Genomic DNA, 19,496 nt, shown 5'->3' on the forward strand with positions numbered 1-19,496 from the left:
GATCATCAGGTTTGCGTCTTGGCCAGTGGATTTCACCGTCGCATACGCGAAGGAGCTCGATTTCTTTCCTTTTGGCCCTTTCTTCCTTCGTTCGCACGTACGAGATATCGCCTTTCTTTTCCGAGAAAAGTTGCGTTTGAAATTTCGCGCGGAACAATCGAAAGAGGAAGAACCGACAACGCCACCGCGCGGCGGGTTACGAGCGAACCGGAAGTCCGTCGAGCGGCTCGCTCAGAGGCCAGGAGGCATCGTTGGCCACATGTGTTTTGCGAACTGCTTTCTTGTGAAGAAGGATTGTCGAAAATGCGCCGTGTTTACGTAATGCACGAGAGCGCAACGCTGCGACGATGTTGCTAGACGTCACGAGTCAAAGAGGAACAAATCTACGGCGGCGATACGACGAATGAGAAGAAACGTTGCACGGCGTACAAGTATAACCATAAAAGAAGATAAATTCCTCTCGAAGATAAAACGAGTCTCCCGGTGTTGCACTACTTTTGCCCTACTCGTTACTCGTCTCGGCACGTACGGTACGTACTCGCGAAGGCGTATTTTGACTCGTTCGGAGAGAAGTGCAAGCGAAAAGAAGGAAGAGCGATCGTTCGTCGTCGTCGTCGAGCAAGCAGAAGGAAACGCAAGGTACGGCAGACCTCGTGGTTCGGATACGAACGAGATCTCTCTCTCTCATTCACTCTTTTTTCTCTTCCTTTCCTTTATTATACCTGCTTTTGAAAACGTAATACGGTTACGAGTCAACGTTGTGCATTTCAGAGTACGTAGGAAAGCAAACATCCCTTGGGTAGAAAAAAGAAAATATTATATAGCAGATATATAGGAGAATTTTAAAAGGCACGTGGTGGAAGGTTAGAGTAGAGGAAGGGGAAAGAGAGAGGAAGGGATTCTCGAATCGTCTCTCGTGGCTACACCGTACCGGTGCTGGCAGTACCCATTCCGTCCGCAGTACTTTCGCCTCGGTCGAGAAAAAGTCTGGCGAGGAGGTTCCGAGGACGCGCGTGCGCGAGCTCGTACCGGGAAGAGAAGAAGTACGACGCGACGCGACACTACACGGCATAACAGCGGACGTACAGCAAGGAAGAAAACGACGGCCGCAACCGCGTGGGGGTGTTGGGTGTGTGTCGTCCCTGCGTGCAACATTTAACAATCGACGAATAGAACGGCAGAGAGAGAGAGAGAGAGAGGGAGCGAGCGAGCGAGAGTGGGGGAAAGGCAAGCTAGAGCGCGCGGGTGTCTCGTCGTTCCTAACGATATTCCACACCGGCCGAATACCACCATGCGCTCGAGGCACGGCACGACGTTAACGCTCCTCGCTTCGTCGATGGCCTGAGTGATCGCGGATACGCTCGTGGTTAGGATTCTCGCTCTCGCCTTTTCTCTTCGGTACGAACGAGAGGATAAGTTCGGTGAGTCATTCATGAAACCGGCGAGTACTCGTGTTATCTCACGTTCCTTCGCCGTTGGAAAGTAACGAGTGTTGTTTCGACGAGTTTTGAACGGAAGTGAGAAACGTGAAGGGATCGAGGGCAGGAGAAGACCCCGCGTAGAGAGACGGACGGACGGACGGACGGACGGGCAGCAGGAGCGGAGGGAATAAGAGGGAAGAGAGGGACGGACGGACGGACGGACAGCAGAGAGACGGAGCATATCGAGGAGGTGGGACCACCCCGTTGCCTCGTGTTTTTGTCTCTCCGCGCGTGCGATTCAAGATGGCGGCGAAGGTGGTCAGCAGCGGCGCTCAGGGAAGTACCGAGCGAGAGGAGGGCCCCGGGGTGTCCTACGCCAGCGTAGTCAATCCGAAAGCAGCTTCGAACGAGACTACTGCCGGCAGAGTAGTGTCCTCGAGCAAGGGGAACAACAAGGAAAATATAGGCGGCCAATTCGCCGCTCGTCAGTCAAACGCGACCGTTAAAGAACGCATCGTCTCCTCGCAAAATCTTCCTACCAAGGGTAAATCGTATCAGAGAGCTGGGAGACGATTCGCTACAGCCACGCAACCGCAACAACTTGGAGCGGACAGGTGCCAGAACGAATTCCAACTTGGCAAGGACGCGTCGGAGAAACCTTCCATGAGAAAGGAGACCGCGCAAGAGTCCAAAGCTCGAGCCGATGCGTCCGCTACGGTGATACCGGAACAAGAAAAATTGAACAACGGGGATGTGGGAAGCGACGGAGAGTTTCAAACCGTCGCTCCTAAGAGCGCTAGGAGAAAAGAAAAGTTGAGGGAGCAACAAAGAGAACACAGAGAGCGTCATCGACATCGCGACCATAGAAATCGACTGCGAGGTCTTAGCGACGACAGTAAAGAGAGGACGACGAAGGAGAGAGACAGAACCGAAAGGATCGGCATGGAACACGTTCTTAATAACAAGGAAGGTATCAAAGAAAGGGAGACTCGAGAGGAAAACGAAGTCCAAGCGTTGGCTCCAGTGAAGTATGTGGAGGCTCCTTTGCCAGCCGTCAATCCTTGGACTAAAACGAAACCTCTTCAATCTTCTGTTCAGCAACCGGTGGCTGCACCTAGCGCAAGTGCGGTCTCTACGGACAAACCAAGCGTAAAGGAGAAAAGAGTGTTGCAGCCTCAGCAGCAACGCTTGCAACAAGGAACAGTAGGTGAGTTTACGCGTTGGATACCAAAGAGGCATTTTCCCGAGCACCGCGAGAGGGATCAAATATTTGCTCGTTTTTTGCATCCACGTTGGAACGCGACCTGCATCTGTACTAGAACGTATCTATGCGTTTGTTGCTCGTTCAAATAAAATTTCGTGATCGTCCCGTCAACGTTAGACAATTGTCGCGATCGTTGCTCCAACGTATGTGGCAAACCTACGAATCGATCGAGCGCCCTGAAATATACGTTCAATGGATTTAAAGCTGATTCCGAAGAAGGCAACTCGACTTTTAACCATGTTCGAGGGTATGATGGATCGTTGCTTCTTGATGGGAAACGCGTCGTCATCTTACGAGCGATCAATTACTTGGCGATTACTCGAACGTTTGTAAAGTGCCTTTTGTATATCGGTGATTCTAAGCGCGCGCGTGTCTCGTCGTTCCATTATTCGCGTTGCGAAACTTGCAATGAAAATAGAAGCGCGTCTTCGAACGTCGCGGAAGGCTGAAGGGACGGCGGAAAACGGGTGATTCGGATAAATCGGAGAAACGCGGCGGTTATCGTCGATTCCAACGATAAGCGATATTAAGGATCGTTTTTGCGCCTAACTCGACCCTTTTTCTTCCCCTTGGAAAAAATCCTGTTGCCACGTGGTTCTTTCGCGGGAGGAAAAGGAAGCCGTTCGAGCGAGTACGATCGCCAAAATTCGCGCACGTTTAATTGCTACGGGAGAGCTATCTGATAAGCCGATAATGATAATAGTGTACTTGAAAGAGATCCAATCGTAGCTCGTTTATTCGAGTTAACGTACGACTATGCGGTATACGTGGCAAGAAAGTAGACAGGCGGCGATATGGAAATCGACACGTTGTCGCCTCTTTTCTATAATTTATATAATTTGCTTTTTCTCCTCTCGTCTCTTACGCGCCCCTTCGCACGCCACCAAAAATCTATACGCGCTCGAAACGGCTGGCATCGAAACTTTGCGATGTCGCGGATTGTTTGTTCGATACCGGTCCCCTTTCCTCGATACGGCCGTACAGTAAGGGGATGATTCGGGAGGCACGAATCGAATCGGCCGGGCTCTCGTGCTCTTCTTGGCAATGACTTTGTAAATCTCGATCGACGTACGTGGTAAACGTGACAGACACGCTCCGAAAACTAGTCCCGATGCGCGTTCGTCGGACGTTTCGACAAACGCGAAGGAAAGTCGACGACGAGGTTCGATCTTCGTCGCTGAATGGAAGATACGTCGAGTCGCAGTAGCGTAGGATCGTCGATCGTCGTCCCGATCTCCGATCGAAAGAGACGAGGCGATCTTGGAATCGCGAAGAAGAGAGATAGGAGAACGTGCAAGTTGCGTGCGGAGGGCAACGACATTGACACTTTTACCGGGTAGCGGAGCGAGAGCGCGGGGAGGGGAGGGGTAGAGAGTCTGTGCGCACGTAATGCAGTTACGGAGACGTGCCTAACGACGTTACGTAGTTTACGGCACACGCCACGTTCCAGACGCTCGGTCTCTTTCTAGCCGGCATCGTTCGCGTTTCAAACGACGCTCTGGACTCGTTCTCCGTCTTCGGCCTCTCTCGAAGCTTCCATATTTATTCATCCTCTTCTCCTGACGTTCCTCCCCGATCGATATCCGCTCGCAACGACGAGATACGTACCCAAGATCAATTCCAGCCAAAATGGACAGATCGGACATACGTTTGGTCGGTCTTGGATTCGATTCGGCGACGTTCGTGGCTCGTGAACGTGTTCGGCAAACGTTGCTTCGATCCCCGTTAAAATGTGTCGCGGAAAGTGAGAGTACAGGAAAGCAAACCAGTTTCGAGATAGAGAGAAGGCCGACGCGGGCAGGAGATAGAATCGAAAGGTCAGTGAAATATCCTACTTTTCGATTTTAATCGTATCGCGTGAGAATTCTCGTTTAAGATTTCCTACGAAGATTCTGAGCCTCGAAGAAATAGAGATCTGATCCTGCGAGATAACGATCCCCGTTCCTTCCGCATTTTCTTTTTTCTCTTTGCTCCTTCCTTCCTTCTTTCCTCGATCCGGGAGGAAAGAAAACGTATTCGCCAACGAACGGGCGCGTTTTATTGTCTCACGATTACGACCGGAACGTAAACTCGCATTTTACGAATTACGTTAAGGCGACGATAGCTTTCCGAGGAACAGCCTTGACGAACGTCGTGCTCCTCGTGTACCGCGTTAAAAAAGAACGAATATTAAAAGGAGAATCGTAAAAGAACCTTCCCAGAAGGACGCGCTCGAAAGTACATTTAAACGTACGAACGGATTTGCGTTCGACCAATCGTCTCGTTCGATCGACCAGTGCTCGATCGTTTAAAGGCCGTTCTATTACGAGGAATTACTCGGCTAACTTTTTCGTCCTCGGGTTATAAAGATATTCGAGTCGGTATCAACGATCTTCTGCGTCGTGCGCTCCTGCAGAAATGTTTTATTATCTTTATCGTCGTTATTATTAGCGCCACTTTTCATATTTTAACTCGATATCGTTCCACGTTACGCAAACCACTTTTCGCGCCCGCTTTTCTGTCGCGCGACGTGCCGGGTGTGTAATTCGATCGTAGGAAAGAGAAGAAGAAGAACGATCGAGGAGGAAAAATTTCTTCTTCGTGTGAAAGGTTTTTAGCTAACGATAAAGTTATCTCTCTCAGTCGTTACTTATACATATACCGCATATATTTCTCTTTACTTAGGAAAGAAATATTGCGATCGAACGTATCGCTAAATCCAAAGCTTCTCTCTGCATTTTCTTCGGAAAGGAAATTCTCGAAAATTGCGGCGGGATCGTCGCGTTCTGATCGCCGACGATGACGAGATACGTGCGGAACGACGAGGCTCGTGCGTTTCGTAACTCCTCGGGTACACGTAAGTTTTCAGGTGGATCTCGAGCGTTTGACAAGTGCATCGCGCGCTCTCGCTTGAAAATTCAGCGAACCGATTTCGAGCGTTCCTATTGCTCTCGAAAAATCTTGCAGCGTCTCTTTCCGTTTTACCTTTTCCCCTTCTCCTTCTTGGGCTTCGTTCCTACCGTTCGGTCGAGCTCTAGCGATCAGTACGTTACGGACGCTGTTCGGACTGCGATCTTAGTATCGTCGGCTTGTGAGACAATTCTCGCGAGAAGTGCTCTTTCGTGAAATGTACACCTCGTACCCTCCCTCTCTCCCTCTCGTCTTGTACATCCGATTTGATTTTCTAGGAGCGAGTTAAATCGGTCGCGGCTCGCGACGCGATTTTGAAAGGTGTCAAAAGCGTCGTCGTGCGTCCTTCCTTTTCGACCATTCGATTCGGCCTTGATTATTTCCTTCGTTTCGTAACAGGTTCAATAGATCGTTCGTCCACGTTTTCACGATGAAGATCAAACCGAAGGAAAATTCTAATCTCCGAAGTGAGTCTTTTCTTATCGTCGTTTTTGATGGAATCGTTTTATCGTTTTAACGAAGGGCGCGGAGACGGGGAAGAGGGTTCTTCTTCCTTGTTTTCCAATTTAGGGCCGTTGTTTATTGTTTTCAGCGTCGACGCGAGCATTGTCAGCGTGGCGATCTGCTCGGGTTTTAGGGCAACGTGCCATCGTCCTCGTCGTCGGGCTCTCTCTCTCTCTCTCTCTCTCACTCTCACTCCGATGCGTGTGTCCTCCAAACGAACTCAACCGGTTTGGCATGGATAAAAAGCCGAGACGCGTCACGTTGCCAAGAAATGGTCAGTTGAGAGAGAGACCAGAATAGAGGGAGATCGCTGAACCCCAACCACCCACTTCCCTGCCATCGCGATTCTCGCTGGTTTTTCAAAAATTGCCGCCCTCTTTCACGAGAGGGAAATTCAAAATTCGAAACATAATTAACGACGAGATTCGTTTTACTAGGGACATTTAACTTGTTTCGACGAATCGACGGTACGAAAACATATTCGGAAGAGTCAAAGCGATTACGTTTAATTTGCGCGCGATAAATTCTCTCTATATGCATTGTTAAAAAAGAAAAATCTAAAGATAGAGCAACGATGTTCATTGTCAAACCACTACTCGAACGGTGTCGGCAACTCGAACGCGGATTTCTCTCGTTCTTTCGTGACGTGGGATGTTACAGATAAAAATATTCGAGAAACGTTCACGTGTTGCCGATAGAGAGAGAGAGAGAGAGAGAGAGAGAGAGAGAGAGAGAGAGAGAGATAATCGAGGTCACAATTTGGAACGAGTTATAATTGTGCCGATAAGAATGTAATAATTCAAGTGGAATCTTGTTAATATTCCGAACACGTGTCAATCGTTATTCGTCGACGAGGGCGATAACGCGTTAGCAAGAAAGCATCCCTTTTAACGTTGTATTTATCATGTACTCGGCGAATTCCTTATTATCTCAATACTTACTGAAATAATTCAATACTTGTTATTTCCTACTATTTCATCATTTGTGTTCGAGTATTTTAAATCAATGAGTTTTTTGTTTGTTCGTTTGTTTTTTCTCCGTTAATCCATGCCTTTATTTTATATATTTACTTGCTTAATCGGTTTTTTTTCCCTCCTAGAAAATGGACTTCCCACCGCTGCCGAGCCAACGATCGTTAAAGTTTTGAAGGATAGAAGAAAAGTCAACCAAAGGGTATGTTTCTGCTGTTAAAACACGAGAATTGTAGTTTTAGGAACATTGTAATAATTCGTTGTTTTCATCTTTTTTATTTTTTTTCCCCGTTTTTTTTAGGCGAGCGATTTCACGGATATCGGAGATTGGCCAACGTTGGGAGCTCAAGAGGTTAGGCATATTTTTTTTTCTTTTCTCAATTTTTTTTATACATGGACTTGCGATATTTAGTTACATTAACGAACATTTCATTTAGAAATACACCTTGGTTGGTTTGCAAAAAGCTAGAGCCCGCAGAAAAGATAATACTATTCTGCGAGCGTATACTTTTTGCTAGAAAAAATAAGAGACACTTTATACGATCGGAGTATTCGATTCTGCTTTCTCTGATAAACAAACGTGCTCGTACAACTCGTTATATAACACTATTATTTGTTTTTTGGAATACCTTAGCACGTTTTTCGTGCAATTTTTCCCAGTATTTATGTATATCAAAGCCTGTTCTGGTTTAGAAGAAGACACCCGTGACAACTCCGAAACAAAATGGTGTTGCCGAGCAAAATAATTCGAAGGAAAGCAATGGACATACGATCGAGAGTAAAGGAAAGGAAAACAAAGAGCATAATCAATGTCAGGACGACAGCGACGAACACACGGACAGTAGCGAAAAAAGAAAGAAAGGTAAACATTAGGATTACGTTTAATTGGATCCGAATTTTCTCCTTTTCCTCTTTTTCCTTTTTTTCTTTTTTTCTTTTAATAATTTCATTCATTTATGATTCCGCAGTGAACAAACAAAAGTGGGTTCCGTTTGATATAGATATAACAAAAAATAGAGGCAAGAGAGAACGCTCGCCAAAATATCAACACCAAAGAGAAAAAAATAACGAAGGTAATCCTTTCTACGTATATGCATTTGATTATTTACTCGACATGCTCTCCATAATATCGAGTGATCGAGTGAGTGAGTGAGTGAGTGAGTGAGTATTTGGCCCTTGGCACTTTTCCCTCGTTCCAAAGATCTCCTAAAGAATGTACGTTGGTCACCGTCTCGTTTTTTTTGTCCCCTATGAAATCTCGAAGATGGTTGTGAATTTTAGCTCGTAGCTTACGTCCTATTTATATCTTTCTTGTTTTCGTGTTACCTCGTTAAAGATGGAGAAACCTGGCGAGATAGAGAATACGATAGACCAGGATACAATTTTAGGGGTGGTCGAGGTGGACGAAGCTTTAGGGGCAGAGGACGTGGTGGGCGTGGCGGCATGTCTCGTGGTAACTTTAGACATAGACACGATTACGATTATTCCAATTATACCACGGAATATGCTCAGGTAAGGTCTTTCTTAACATTTATTTTTTGCTCTTTAGCGCCTTTATATCAAACTTTCAAACGTCCGACGACATATAATTATTTCCGTTCGCAGATGCAAAAGTTTGGTCCACTCGATCCAGCGTACATGATGCCATACATGGGAACGTTTTACTTTAGTAATGCTAGTTTCATCAACATGGATACAACGACGCTTAAAGAGTGCATAAGAAAACAAATGTAAATTTCACTTTAGGATTCTTTTATGTTTTTCAAAATGGATGAACAGTTTCATAAACGATTGCCTTTTTAGAGAGTATTACTTCAGCGAAGAGAATCTGTTACGTGACTTTTTTTTGAGACGCAAAATGGATGCTCAGGGTTTCTTGCCCATCACGTTGATCGCATCTTTTCATCGCGTTCAAACTTTGACGACCGATGTGTCTGTGGTGATCGAGGCTATAACGGAATCGGAGAAATTGGAGTTGGTTGATGGATTCAAGGTAAGATTTTCTTTTTTCTCTCTTCCAAATTGAATCCATCAAGATCGTGCACGAATAATGCAAGATATCCAATTACGCTACGAGTCGATTGGACGAAATTATCGTGCTAGAACAAACTCGGGAGGATTCGCTGACACCGTTCCAATGAACGGGGTTTGAAAGTAGACCTCCTTACACGAGCTTGTCAAAGACGCCGTAGCTTGGACTTTGTCTCTCTCGCTCTCGCTCTCAGTTTCATCGCAACGATCCTTCATTCGCTGTGTTTAGGTCAGAACAAGGATCGATCCATTAAAGTGGCCCATCCTGGATGCAGCTGGGAATCCCGTTTATTCCGATTCGTCCGACGCATCGGTATCCTCTCGAAACGAAGTAATGCATCCTACATCCGAGGTTGAATTTTATCCAGCTGCGAGACCCTTATCGTCGATTCCTGTTCCCCCAGTTCCTCGAATCCTCCAATCCAATTACCAATTGCTATCGACAATAGGAAGAATAAGCGAATCCGAGAGTATCTCATCCTCTATGGGCGATAGTTTGAATCCGGACGTGCCTGAATTTATACCCGTAGACATGACAAGCAAGCTCACATTGAGTAAACAAGTAAGTCAACAACGAGAAAACGGTCTATCGAGAAAAGATGAAATAGTCAAAATACCAAATTCCGTTCTTCCTGAACCATCGAGTAACGAATTGTCTCCACTGTCGACCAATGAATCGAGTAGCAGCGAGTCGATAACCTTGAACGATAAAACGCACACAGAGAATTGTGTCCCACCGAAAGTACAAATCAACGATGAGAAGTCACTAGCGCCTTCGTCGCCGTCCGATAACAGCTGGAAAGAGGTAATTCAAATTTCCTGATACAAGCTTCTATGCGAACGTCGTTGCGTTTGCGTTCGCGTGATATGGCATGACACGGTATTATATATGACACACGGTGTGGCAGGTAAAAAGGAGAGTGAAACATTCGCACAAAGAAAAATCCGAAGAAAAGGAAAAGCCCGGCATTCATAAAAACGAGGAAAGAGAAGAATTGGATTTCCAATTTGACGAAGAATTGGACACACCGCCACCAACTGGACGACACAATGCTTTTTCCGAATGGTGAGAGAATCGTTCTTTCGACGATATAACGATGGGCTCGCGATTAAGTTATAAGTTCAATTGTTTCGAGAGAACGAAATATTTTTAGGTCGGAGGACGACGAAGACTATGAATTATCCGATAGGGACGTTAATAAGCTGTTGATAGTTACGCAAATGACTGTTCCGAATTCGTCGAGGATACCTAAACACGAGGGTCACGATCGTACGGGCGACTGGACAACGAGAGTAAAGATGACGCAAGATCTTGAACAGGCTATCAACGACGGATTGTATTATTACGAAGAGGATCTGTGGAACAAGGATGGGCAAAGGGTAACGTATCGATGATCGCGCTAAAACGTCCAGTCTCTCGTTCGATGCACGGAGTCGTTTTTAACGAGTCATTGTTATATCATACATTTGCAGTATGGTTCGTCGTCTTCGATCAACAATTACAAAACCGTAAACGTCATCAGCCAAGAGGACTTCGAGAAAATGGCACCGAAGCCTCCAAGAAAAGCCAATCCCGAAGTTCCTCCGCCTCCGCCGTCTGCCGTCGAGGACTTGGACATCTCGCAGTCTCCTCCGGTTCAAGTACATATTTTTTTCCCCCTTTTTTTAACTCGTTTAGTAAGCAGCCATCGAGCGTAACGGCTCCTTGACCCTTGATTGTCGTTTCTTGCTCCAAATTAGGTTCCTAACTCGTCGGAAGGCCCCAGTAAAAGGGAAAGAAAGAACGAAAAGAATCGTTGGAACGACAAAGCGAAAAATAGCAGAAGTGGAAGACGTGGAACCGTTCCAAGATTCTTCGCGGTGGTCAAGGACGAACCATCGGTCGATCCCCGAACGCCGCGTAAACGAAAGACTCGTCACAGTAATAATCCTCCTGTAGAACATCACGTCGGTTGGATAATGGATGTTCGGGAACACCGTCCACGTACTTACTCCACGGGGTACGAATTTACTTGTTAACGGCTCGTTGACGGCTCGTACCTATGTTCCTTATTAATACGTTTTCATATTTACGAATGACAGAAGTAGCGCTGGAACGAGCCCCAGTGAAAGTTATCTGGCAAGTAGTTACGGAAGCGCGCCCCAATCTTTGCCGATATTCCAGCATCCCAGTCACGCCTTGTTGAAGGAAAATGGATTTACTCAACAAGTCTATCACAAATATCACTCGCGTTGTTTGAAAGGTAATTTGAATGGAACGAAACTTTATTTAAGGATTAAACTTTACTCCTACGAATTCGCTAAATGATGAACATTCTATATTTTGTCTTCTTTTCCCGACTGAGGGACAAAGGTGAAGAGAATTTTAATCTGAAGCCTATTTTTTCTCTTACGCTCGGAACGTAGCAATCCTTTGGGATCATTCATTGCATTATTCATTACGAAAATTTTTCTTTCATCTTAGAACGCAAAAGATTAGGTATCGGCCAATCCCAAGAAATGAACACGCTCTTCCGCTTCTGGTCGTTCTTCTTGCGAGAAAATTTCAATCGCACGATGTACGAGGAATTCCGAAATCTAGCCAAAGAAGATGCCTTGGAGGGCTACCGTTACGGATTGGAATGTTTATTCAGATTTTACAGTTACGGCTTGGAGAGGAAATTCAGACCGCAGTTGTACAAAGACTTCCAAATCGAAACGATATACGATTATGAGAGTGGTGAGTAGAGATATCGATTTTGTCACAATCGTTAAGTCACGTTCTTGCACATAATAGGTTGTTTGGTTACGATGATCGGTTCGTAGCCAAATGGTAAAGATGTGCGAAAGCGAAAGGAGTCGTGATTTTTTCTTAAACACCGTGCAAGTTTGTGTTTTATGGAAAATGACGTAACTCGACAAAGCGTCATCTTACGTATCGAAGCATGCAATCTCTATCATAGAAATATCGATGATTAATCGTCTCTCGTTCGATGCGCCACAGGACAATTATACGGACTGGAGAAGTTCTGGGCCTTCTTGAAATACTACAAAAACTCTGACGACCTTCACATCGATCCGCAATTACAAGAATATTTATCCAAATTCAAGAGTATCGAAGACTTCAGGGTCGTAGAGGTATATTTATCTTTTTTTTCCTCCGTCGTGTACGATCCCCCCGTACGATGACTAATCTCAATGAATGTTTATAAACAGCCTCAGATTAACGAAATGCTCCAAGGATTCGCCACAAACGCCCGAGCACAAGCAGCGAAAAGACGTAACAGAAGTCTTTCCGAAAGTGGAAGTGGCAGTGGTACCGATGGTTCTCCGATAAGTAGAGTTCGACGGCTCTCGGGTGGTTCCAGTACGGTCACTCTACCAACGTCTAATTCCGACGTTCCTAACAACCAAAAAACACGCGTTGACACGGTCAATGTGTCACATTTTCGTAGTAGGGCCGGTTCTTTCGGTTCCGGAAGAATAGGACATCCGAGACGAAAGAACGATTCGGCTTCGTCGAGTAGTCAGCGTGATCTCAGTAAACAACAACCGAGGAGTAGACAAAATTCTTGTTCCCTCGCAAAGTCTTACGAGACGAGTAAGGTTCAAGTCACTGCCAGACATCAGTCCAGTAACAAAAACGAACAGAAGTCTGTAACGAGTAAGGCCGAAGGGAGTTTGTCGGTATATCAAAAGTGATTCGCTCGTTGGTATCATCACCTACGAAACATCGTTTTTGTGCGGAAACATTGAAGAAGAGACAAGGTGAGGAAAAGTCTGTCGTTTAAAATGGACTCGTGTAAAAACGTTCGCGATCTTGGAAAAGGATGAACGAGAGAGAGAGAGAGAGAGAGGGATAATGGTGTTCTCAAAAGAAATCGTTCAAGGATGTAAACACGAGAAGTATCGTCTATTGAAAGATCGATTGTCGTTGTCGGGACGTATGCTTAAGCCTTAAACCGGTATTTCAAAGCTCCTCGCAGCGAAACATCCTGCTCCGAGAATTGTGCGAATTATAAGGTACGTCGTCAGTCGTGAAAATCTTCTAGAATTTTATTTAACTTTTAAGATGATAATTTAACCCATTTCTCAATCCTTGCTTAGAGTGACGTAGCTGTTATCGCGTGAAAGATTTTTACTCGATTCCACTAATTCCTTAGGACTTTCGTTAGAGGAACTGTGAGAACGAATGAAAAAATCGATTGGTAAGAAAGCCAATCATAACCGTTTCTGTGAAAGATCCAAATCCTCATTTTGTTTATTCTCTTGCGTGCATAATTATTTGTCTTTGGTGGATGAGTAGCTAAAATTTCTTTTTAAATCGATCTTTTACGGACTGATTAACGCGTTGAAAATTGAAAAAAAAAAAAACAAAAACAAAAAAAAAGAAAACAAAAAATCAAATTTAGTAGCAAGCAGCAACGATAAAAGGAAACATTTTGAAGCAGCAGAAGGAGGAGAAAAAAGGAAAATAAAGAAATAAAAGAAATCAATAGAGTTATTCGCTAGTGGCATGGTCGTGTATTGTGCATATACGATTGTGTAAGGTCTAAGCTTACTAAAGATTCGCGCGGCTTAAGATTCGATGATAATGGGCATATATCGATTAGATAATTTAATGAATATCGGCGAGACGATAATTAAATGAATGTCGTCTGCCATTAATAATTAGCGCTGACAATATTTCATACAATCAATTATGTTTGTTATTTACGCATTAATTGGATTAATGATTAACGCAATTCAAGTTCTGATTATAGTCAAATTAATGTATCCTCTTATATATTTCCATTGTATCGTGTTACCATTTAACAATTAATTAAAATGATAAACGAAATTTTTACATCGACGTTTATCGTTTTTTAATTTTGAAATGGCGAAAGAAACATTCTTAGGATGAGAACTTTGATTGTTCGTTGTTAAGCCAACTTAATATTTAAATGACAAATTTAATCCTTGATCGAATAAAGTATTATCGATGGGCTGATAAATATAAACGAACGTTGCACTTTCGGTGAAACTTTCGCTTGTACATATTTATCGAACATATGCCATTTTGGAAAGCAACAAATAATTAACTAAGATGGAGAAGAAGCAAAAGAGAAGAGATCGCAGAGATTCATGAATGTTTCATCGAAATTGTGACGCTCGAGCATCATATACGGTGGTAGTATCTACATATTTAAGAACGGTGATACTATTACTATCGCTATTATTATTGCTAGTGCTACTATTACTACTATACTAATAATATTACTACTGCTGTTGTTGCTACTATTACTGTCGTTGCTACAAACAGTACTACAACGGTAACGGTCAATGTGAAGATGAATGAAATATTATGCTAGAACTAAGCTGCTTAATCATAACAAATACAGCAAGAAAAAGGGGAGATGTATCGAGGAGTTATCAGAGTAATATTATTATTATTATTATTATTATTATTATAACTGATAGTCTATAACGAAAATTAGGACAATTAATTAGATTTTATATGCGAGTTTGATTTACTGTATTTAACTTATAGTGCGTATTGGAAAAAATTTTGGTTCTTACGCGATGCCGCTTATGATGAAGAATATATAATAATTATTATTATTATTGTCGTTAAATGAAAAAGGAAAGAGAGAGAGAGAGAGAGAGAGAGAAAGTTGTAAAGATCCGAGTAAAAACAACACGTTTTTGATCAAGGCAGCATGAAACAAGGAGAAGGGAAAAGTTGTTAGTTTTCAATCGAAATCGCTGTTTTTTTTCCTCTTTTTTTTCAAGTAAGCACTGAAAATGCATATCCCGGGAGAAGTTTCCTATTTATATACGATCTTTTTTTCTTTTCTTTTTTTTCTTGTTCGTCCTAAGAATTCGCGTGTACAGCGTGATGTAAATAGAATTGCTAGGAAAGGTTTTATATATATATATATAGTTACAAAAAAGGCAAGTAGAAAAAAAATGATATTTAAATTTGCCAAATACACACACAATTTCTTCCTATAGGTACTAAGAGAATTATTATTCTAAACTGCGTCGAACGAACATGCTATAGAAGTGTGTCGAATTTCGTGCAATAGAGCCTACAATATACAATATCTAATTTTTTTCCGGTCTCATCGAAACGTCTCTTGTTCTTTCATCTTTGTCGTTGAACAAGTTTGTTTGTGTTGAAAGAAGAAATATTCCTTTTGTCGTTCACACGAGACACGTACAAAAGTACTAAGGTTATACTAAAGAGCTTACCATTACTCTAATCGGATTAGATAGGAAAAATGTATAAAATAATAACGACTGTTCGCCTCTTCTCATAATACTTTTTTTTTTCTATTTGTTATCATTTGTGCAGACTATTTTACTTGTAAATTTTATATAGTCGTACGTACGCGTACACACGGAGAGAAAGAGACAGATAGATAGATAGAGAGAGAGAGAGAGAGAGAGAGAGAGAGAGAGAGAGAGAAATTTCACCGTCTAAACGATCTATATGAATCACTGCCGATAAAAGAAATATCGTTAAACAGTCAGGACGGTAAATTAAATAACGCGCTTCGCGTGAACTCGTTCGAACGCTTCGTTTTTTAAAGAGAAGATAAGATAGAAAAAAACGTTCCTCAGGTAACGAAATAACTGTTTTTTGCAGAAAATCATAGAACTATGATATTACATACCTTCAACGCCGTGATGGATTTCGTGTTCATCATTAAAAGTATCTACTTGTTATTTATTTCGTGCCGTTTAATAAAAGTGATACGATAGATTTGTATATACGCGTATTCGTATGCAGAGTGAATCATCTTCAATTTGGATAATGCCTTGAAAATGTTTCGTCGTTTAAAAAAAATTGATGCAACAGGTATTTAAAGATGTCAAGGTATTTAAAAAGGTCGGATGATTCGTTTTGTATAACGTGAACAATGCTCTTGTAAATATCGAGTTGTACGATTGTAGCCAGAAAGAGATAAAATGACGAAATCGATTTATATTGTAGACCTTTTTTTTCTTTTTTCATTTTTTAGAGAGAGAAAACTACGGAATACGATAGAAATGGAATTTGTAATAATTGACAAACGTTTCTTTTCGATTGACTTTCTTTAACTGCTCTTTTCTGATCTTCCGATAAGATAAAGTGAAAAATATTTTAGTTACCTACGTTTTATGCATTTTACCATAATACATATGTAAAGTATATGCGTAAATTAATAAAATTATATATGTATACATATATGTATGTATGCACGCATGCATGCATGTATGTATATATATAAAATGGCAGATAGAACGAACGATACACACTATGCATGCTGCGAAAATCCGTTCATTGTTTAAACATGCCCTTCTTATTCTCGTTGAAACGCACTAGTCACACGTATCGTATACTATAACCGGTATAATAAACACTGTCGAAAATACTGCATCGTATATGTATAAAGAAAAAGAGATGCATTTATTAAATACTACTTATAACACGATTACGATTAATTTCTTCGAAACGCTTGCTATATTTTGATGGAAAAAGAAAGCATTTAGGCATCTCTTATATTTTTATATCTCAAATACACGCATACTTCCTTTTTGCAATGATAAAAATAATAGATTTTCGGTAGCACTTCGCGAACTTGACAAGAGGAGATGAGAAGGGAAAAATTCTGTAATAATTTTTCTTTTTCCATTTCAATTTTCTTCCAACAAATTAACCTCGCATAACTTTAGCAAATATCTAAAAAAAAAATTATTCTTCGATCTTCAATCGGCTTTTTGCTTAAAAATTATGAAAATATGTAAAATCGAAAGCAACCGATAAGAGTCACACATCGATGAAGGATGAAGGATTAAACGTGAACTAGCACAAACTACTGATAATTACCTACTTAATATCAATGAATAAAAAGAATGAAAAAGGAATGGCTCGTAATGTACATATTTCTTTCATAGTCTTTAATTGCCATTTCATAAGCGGCGATATTTGGTTTTATTTTTAAACGAATGAAATAATAACTTATCACGGGCGCGCTATACTATTACGATAATGACAACGTTCTACAAATGTAAGATTTTAGAATTAGATTCATACGATTACGTTTAAAAGTCGGTGAAGAAATGATTTTATCTGAGCCAATAAACTTTATAGCGTCCTTCGAGATATAACGTATATCTATATGTTACATCTACGATAACATATAACGTTGTAGATTAAATGAAAAATATTTTCCCGCGAAATGCGGGAGCCTATCGTAATATGAAAAATAGATCTTTTGCATTGGATTATTTTCAAATGGTGCACGGTCGTCTTCTTCTCTGGTATAAAAAAAAAAAAGAAAAAAAAAATACGAATAATTTTGTAACACATAGTACATTTGTAAATAGCTACATATTTCCGTAAAAACAAGCACACACACACACACACAATCGCGATTCGTGTTACAAAAAAAATCGAAAAAGAAGAAGCGACTTCCTATGATATAGAAAAATATTAAAATACAGAGCCGACACACACAAATTTACGTACAGGACGCAGAGTCACATGCACAGACTCGTACGTATACATTGTTATTTAGTTTTGCTGCTAATAAGTCTTAATTTTACACTTAAGGCTTGCATTATTATATAAGAAAAGGGTGAGGTTAACGGTTAATAAAAACAAAAAAAAAATAAAATAAAAAAATGTGTAAGAAATGCGTGCGCATACACACACACACAAGCAGACTGCTGAAAAGAAATGATTATATATACAGGCAACCCTTCTATAATACGGTTAATTTGTACCGTTGCCTGTACATACAATGCATAAATATTATACACAAATATACACACATTATATAGAGAACTTATACGGTCTCAGTGTGTAAAGTTAATTTCGCGGTGATGCCACTCTCCGAGCGAAAATTACGACGACCTCTATTTGTTTATTTAACTTGTACGAAAAGCGAAGGGAAGGAGAAAAATAAGAGCAAAGTCACGAATCTCCGGCAAAACGTTTGAATCAACTGCCTTGAGTTTGTACAGATACTGTCCCCCCTCCCCTTCTCCCCCACCCTACATCGACTTTTCTTCTCTCTGCTCTCATTATTACGTACTTTCTATCGTTGTATATATCGTATTTTACTTCATCGATTCCTTGCTCTCATTTAGTAGTATGTTTGTGTATAGGTAGTAAATCATTTTCTTCTTTCTAATTTCATTCGTATTAATTGTACGTGTACGTCAATTAGCATTTCGTTAAATAACGATATAAATATTTGACTTTTTTCGGCGAGTTATCATCGAAGGAAAAAGAAAATAAACGGTAAAGCTCGACTCGCGGAATTAACGTTATCCTCTCGATCCTTCGTAGAATCGTACGGAAATAAACAAAATAAATCGCGGACAACTCGTGGTTGTGAGAATTTTGTTAAATATTCAACGGGAACAGAGTAGTTCGCATAAACGTATGTCGCGCAGTATTCCGAGAACGGAAACAATGCACTATCCGGTAAAGAGGAAGAAGAAGACAAAGAAAACTTGCAGATAAAGTTTAATCGTAAACGAAGAAAAGAAAAACAATAATAATAAATAAAGTAAAACGCGCAGCAGGTTTTCGTTCGTGCAATTGTGCCTTCAATCGAGATTTTACTTGCGAATACTCACGAACAGGTCGTACCATCTTCCACGTTTCAATTTTCAGTGTTGTCGAAAATGCGGGAAGAATATTAAAAAATATACTTGATGCAGCTTGCGTGAGAGAGAAAGAAAGAGTCGAGGAAAGAACGAGAATAGTAGGAAACGTTTCGCGACGAGTGAAAAAAAGAAAAAAGAAAGAAAAGACGGGGAAACCATAAACAGGCGGAGAAAGAGAGCTAGTTAGTAAAATGTATAGAAAATTGTTAGAAAAAGAGAAAAAACACTGTTGTCGACCTTTACGTTTGGCGAAATTTTCAAATATTTTTTCAAACGTAGGTACAACATAGCCCGTATACAATGATTGAAATAACGGATCATAGGCGTACGTATTTGTTATTACGAGATATGACTCGAATTGCGATCCCTCGTTTCACGATAATTAATAGTCATGTCAGCCATGTACATATAGTTATACGATAAACATACTTAACGATAAGACTTAGATGCTGCGTTAAATTAAATTAAGCTAGAAAAGGCAGTTTAAACGATAATAATAATAACAGTTAACGACCATAGATCGACTCGGTGGATCGAACGATGCGTGTGGGTGTGCGTGCGTTTAAATCTGACGATAATACGTGACGTATGAATGAATTTTGAATCTTGTACGCGTAACTGGAAGTTGTAACGTTTGTGAATATATAAATAATAAAAAAGCCAAAAAAACCGAGCACGACCCGAATCTTCAATTTCGCTCAACGTATACGAGGAAGAAAACAAGAAAAAACGAACGTAGAGATTCGATCTTTTTATTCTTTTGCCATAATTAGGATGGACGAATCACTCAAT

General features: G+C 41.5%; 1 protein-coding gene across 5 annotated transcripts; it reads left to right on the forward strand.

The window, feature by feature from the left end:
- Positions 1-211: 211 nt before the first annotated feature.
- On the forward strand, positions 212-19,377 carry LOC127068860 (la-related protein 1). Of its 5 annotated transcripts, XM_051005185.1 has the most exons (18): positions 212-639; positions 772-2,628; positions 7,178-7,251; positions 7,351-7,401; positions 7,743-7,911; positions 8,018-8,122; positions 8,386-8,561; positions 8,655-8,779; positions 8,853-9,042; positions 9,310-9,885; positions 9,989-10,146; positions 10,235-10,460; positions 10,554-10,721; positions 10,821-11,080; positions 11,163-11,323; positions 11,545-11,799; positions 12,064-12,197; positions 12,276-19,377. In XM_051005185.1, exons 2-18 carry the CDS (start codon positions 1,725-1,727, stop codon positions 12,759-12,761), a joined length of 4,218 nt encoding a protein of 1,405 aa, XP_050861142.1. In that variant the 5' UTR covers positions 212-639; positions 772-1,724; the 3' UTR covers positions 12,762-19,377. The 5 variants fall into 5 exon arrangements, with proteins under 5 accessions (XP_050861142.1, XP_050861143.1, XP_050861144.1 ...); XM_051005186.1 differs by having other exon boundaries at positions 212-2,628; positions 7,746-7,911; XM_051005187.1 differs by lacking the exons at positions 212-639; positions 772-2,628 and adding an exon at positions 4,527-5,521.
- Positions 19,378-19,496: the final 119 nt, after the last annotated feature.

Source organism: Vespula vulgaris, chromosome 14, assembly GCF_905475345.1.
Source record: "Vespula vulgaris chromosome 14, iyVesVulg1.1, whole genome shotgun sequence".
Lineage (NCBI taxonomy): Eukaryota > Metazoa > Arthropoda > Insecta > Hymenoptera > Vespidae > Vespula > Vespula vulgaris.

Excerpts from the sequence above, each read along its gene's own strand:
- LOC127068860 (XM_051005185.1), top strand. The coding sequence starts at position 1,725 with ATGGCGGCGAAGGTGGTCAGCAGCGGCGCTCAGGGAAGTACCGAGCGA. Across the intron at positions 10,147-10,234 it reads CACAATGCTTTTTCCGAATG|GTCGGAGGACGACGAAGACT; the intron begins GTGAGAGAATCG and ends AAATATTTTTAG. Across the intron at positions 11,800-12,063 it reads GATATACGATTATGAGAGTG|GACAATTATACGGACTGGAG; the intron begins GTGAGTAGAGAT and ends GATGCGCCACAG.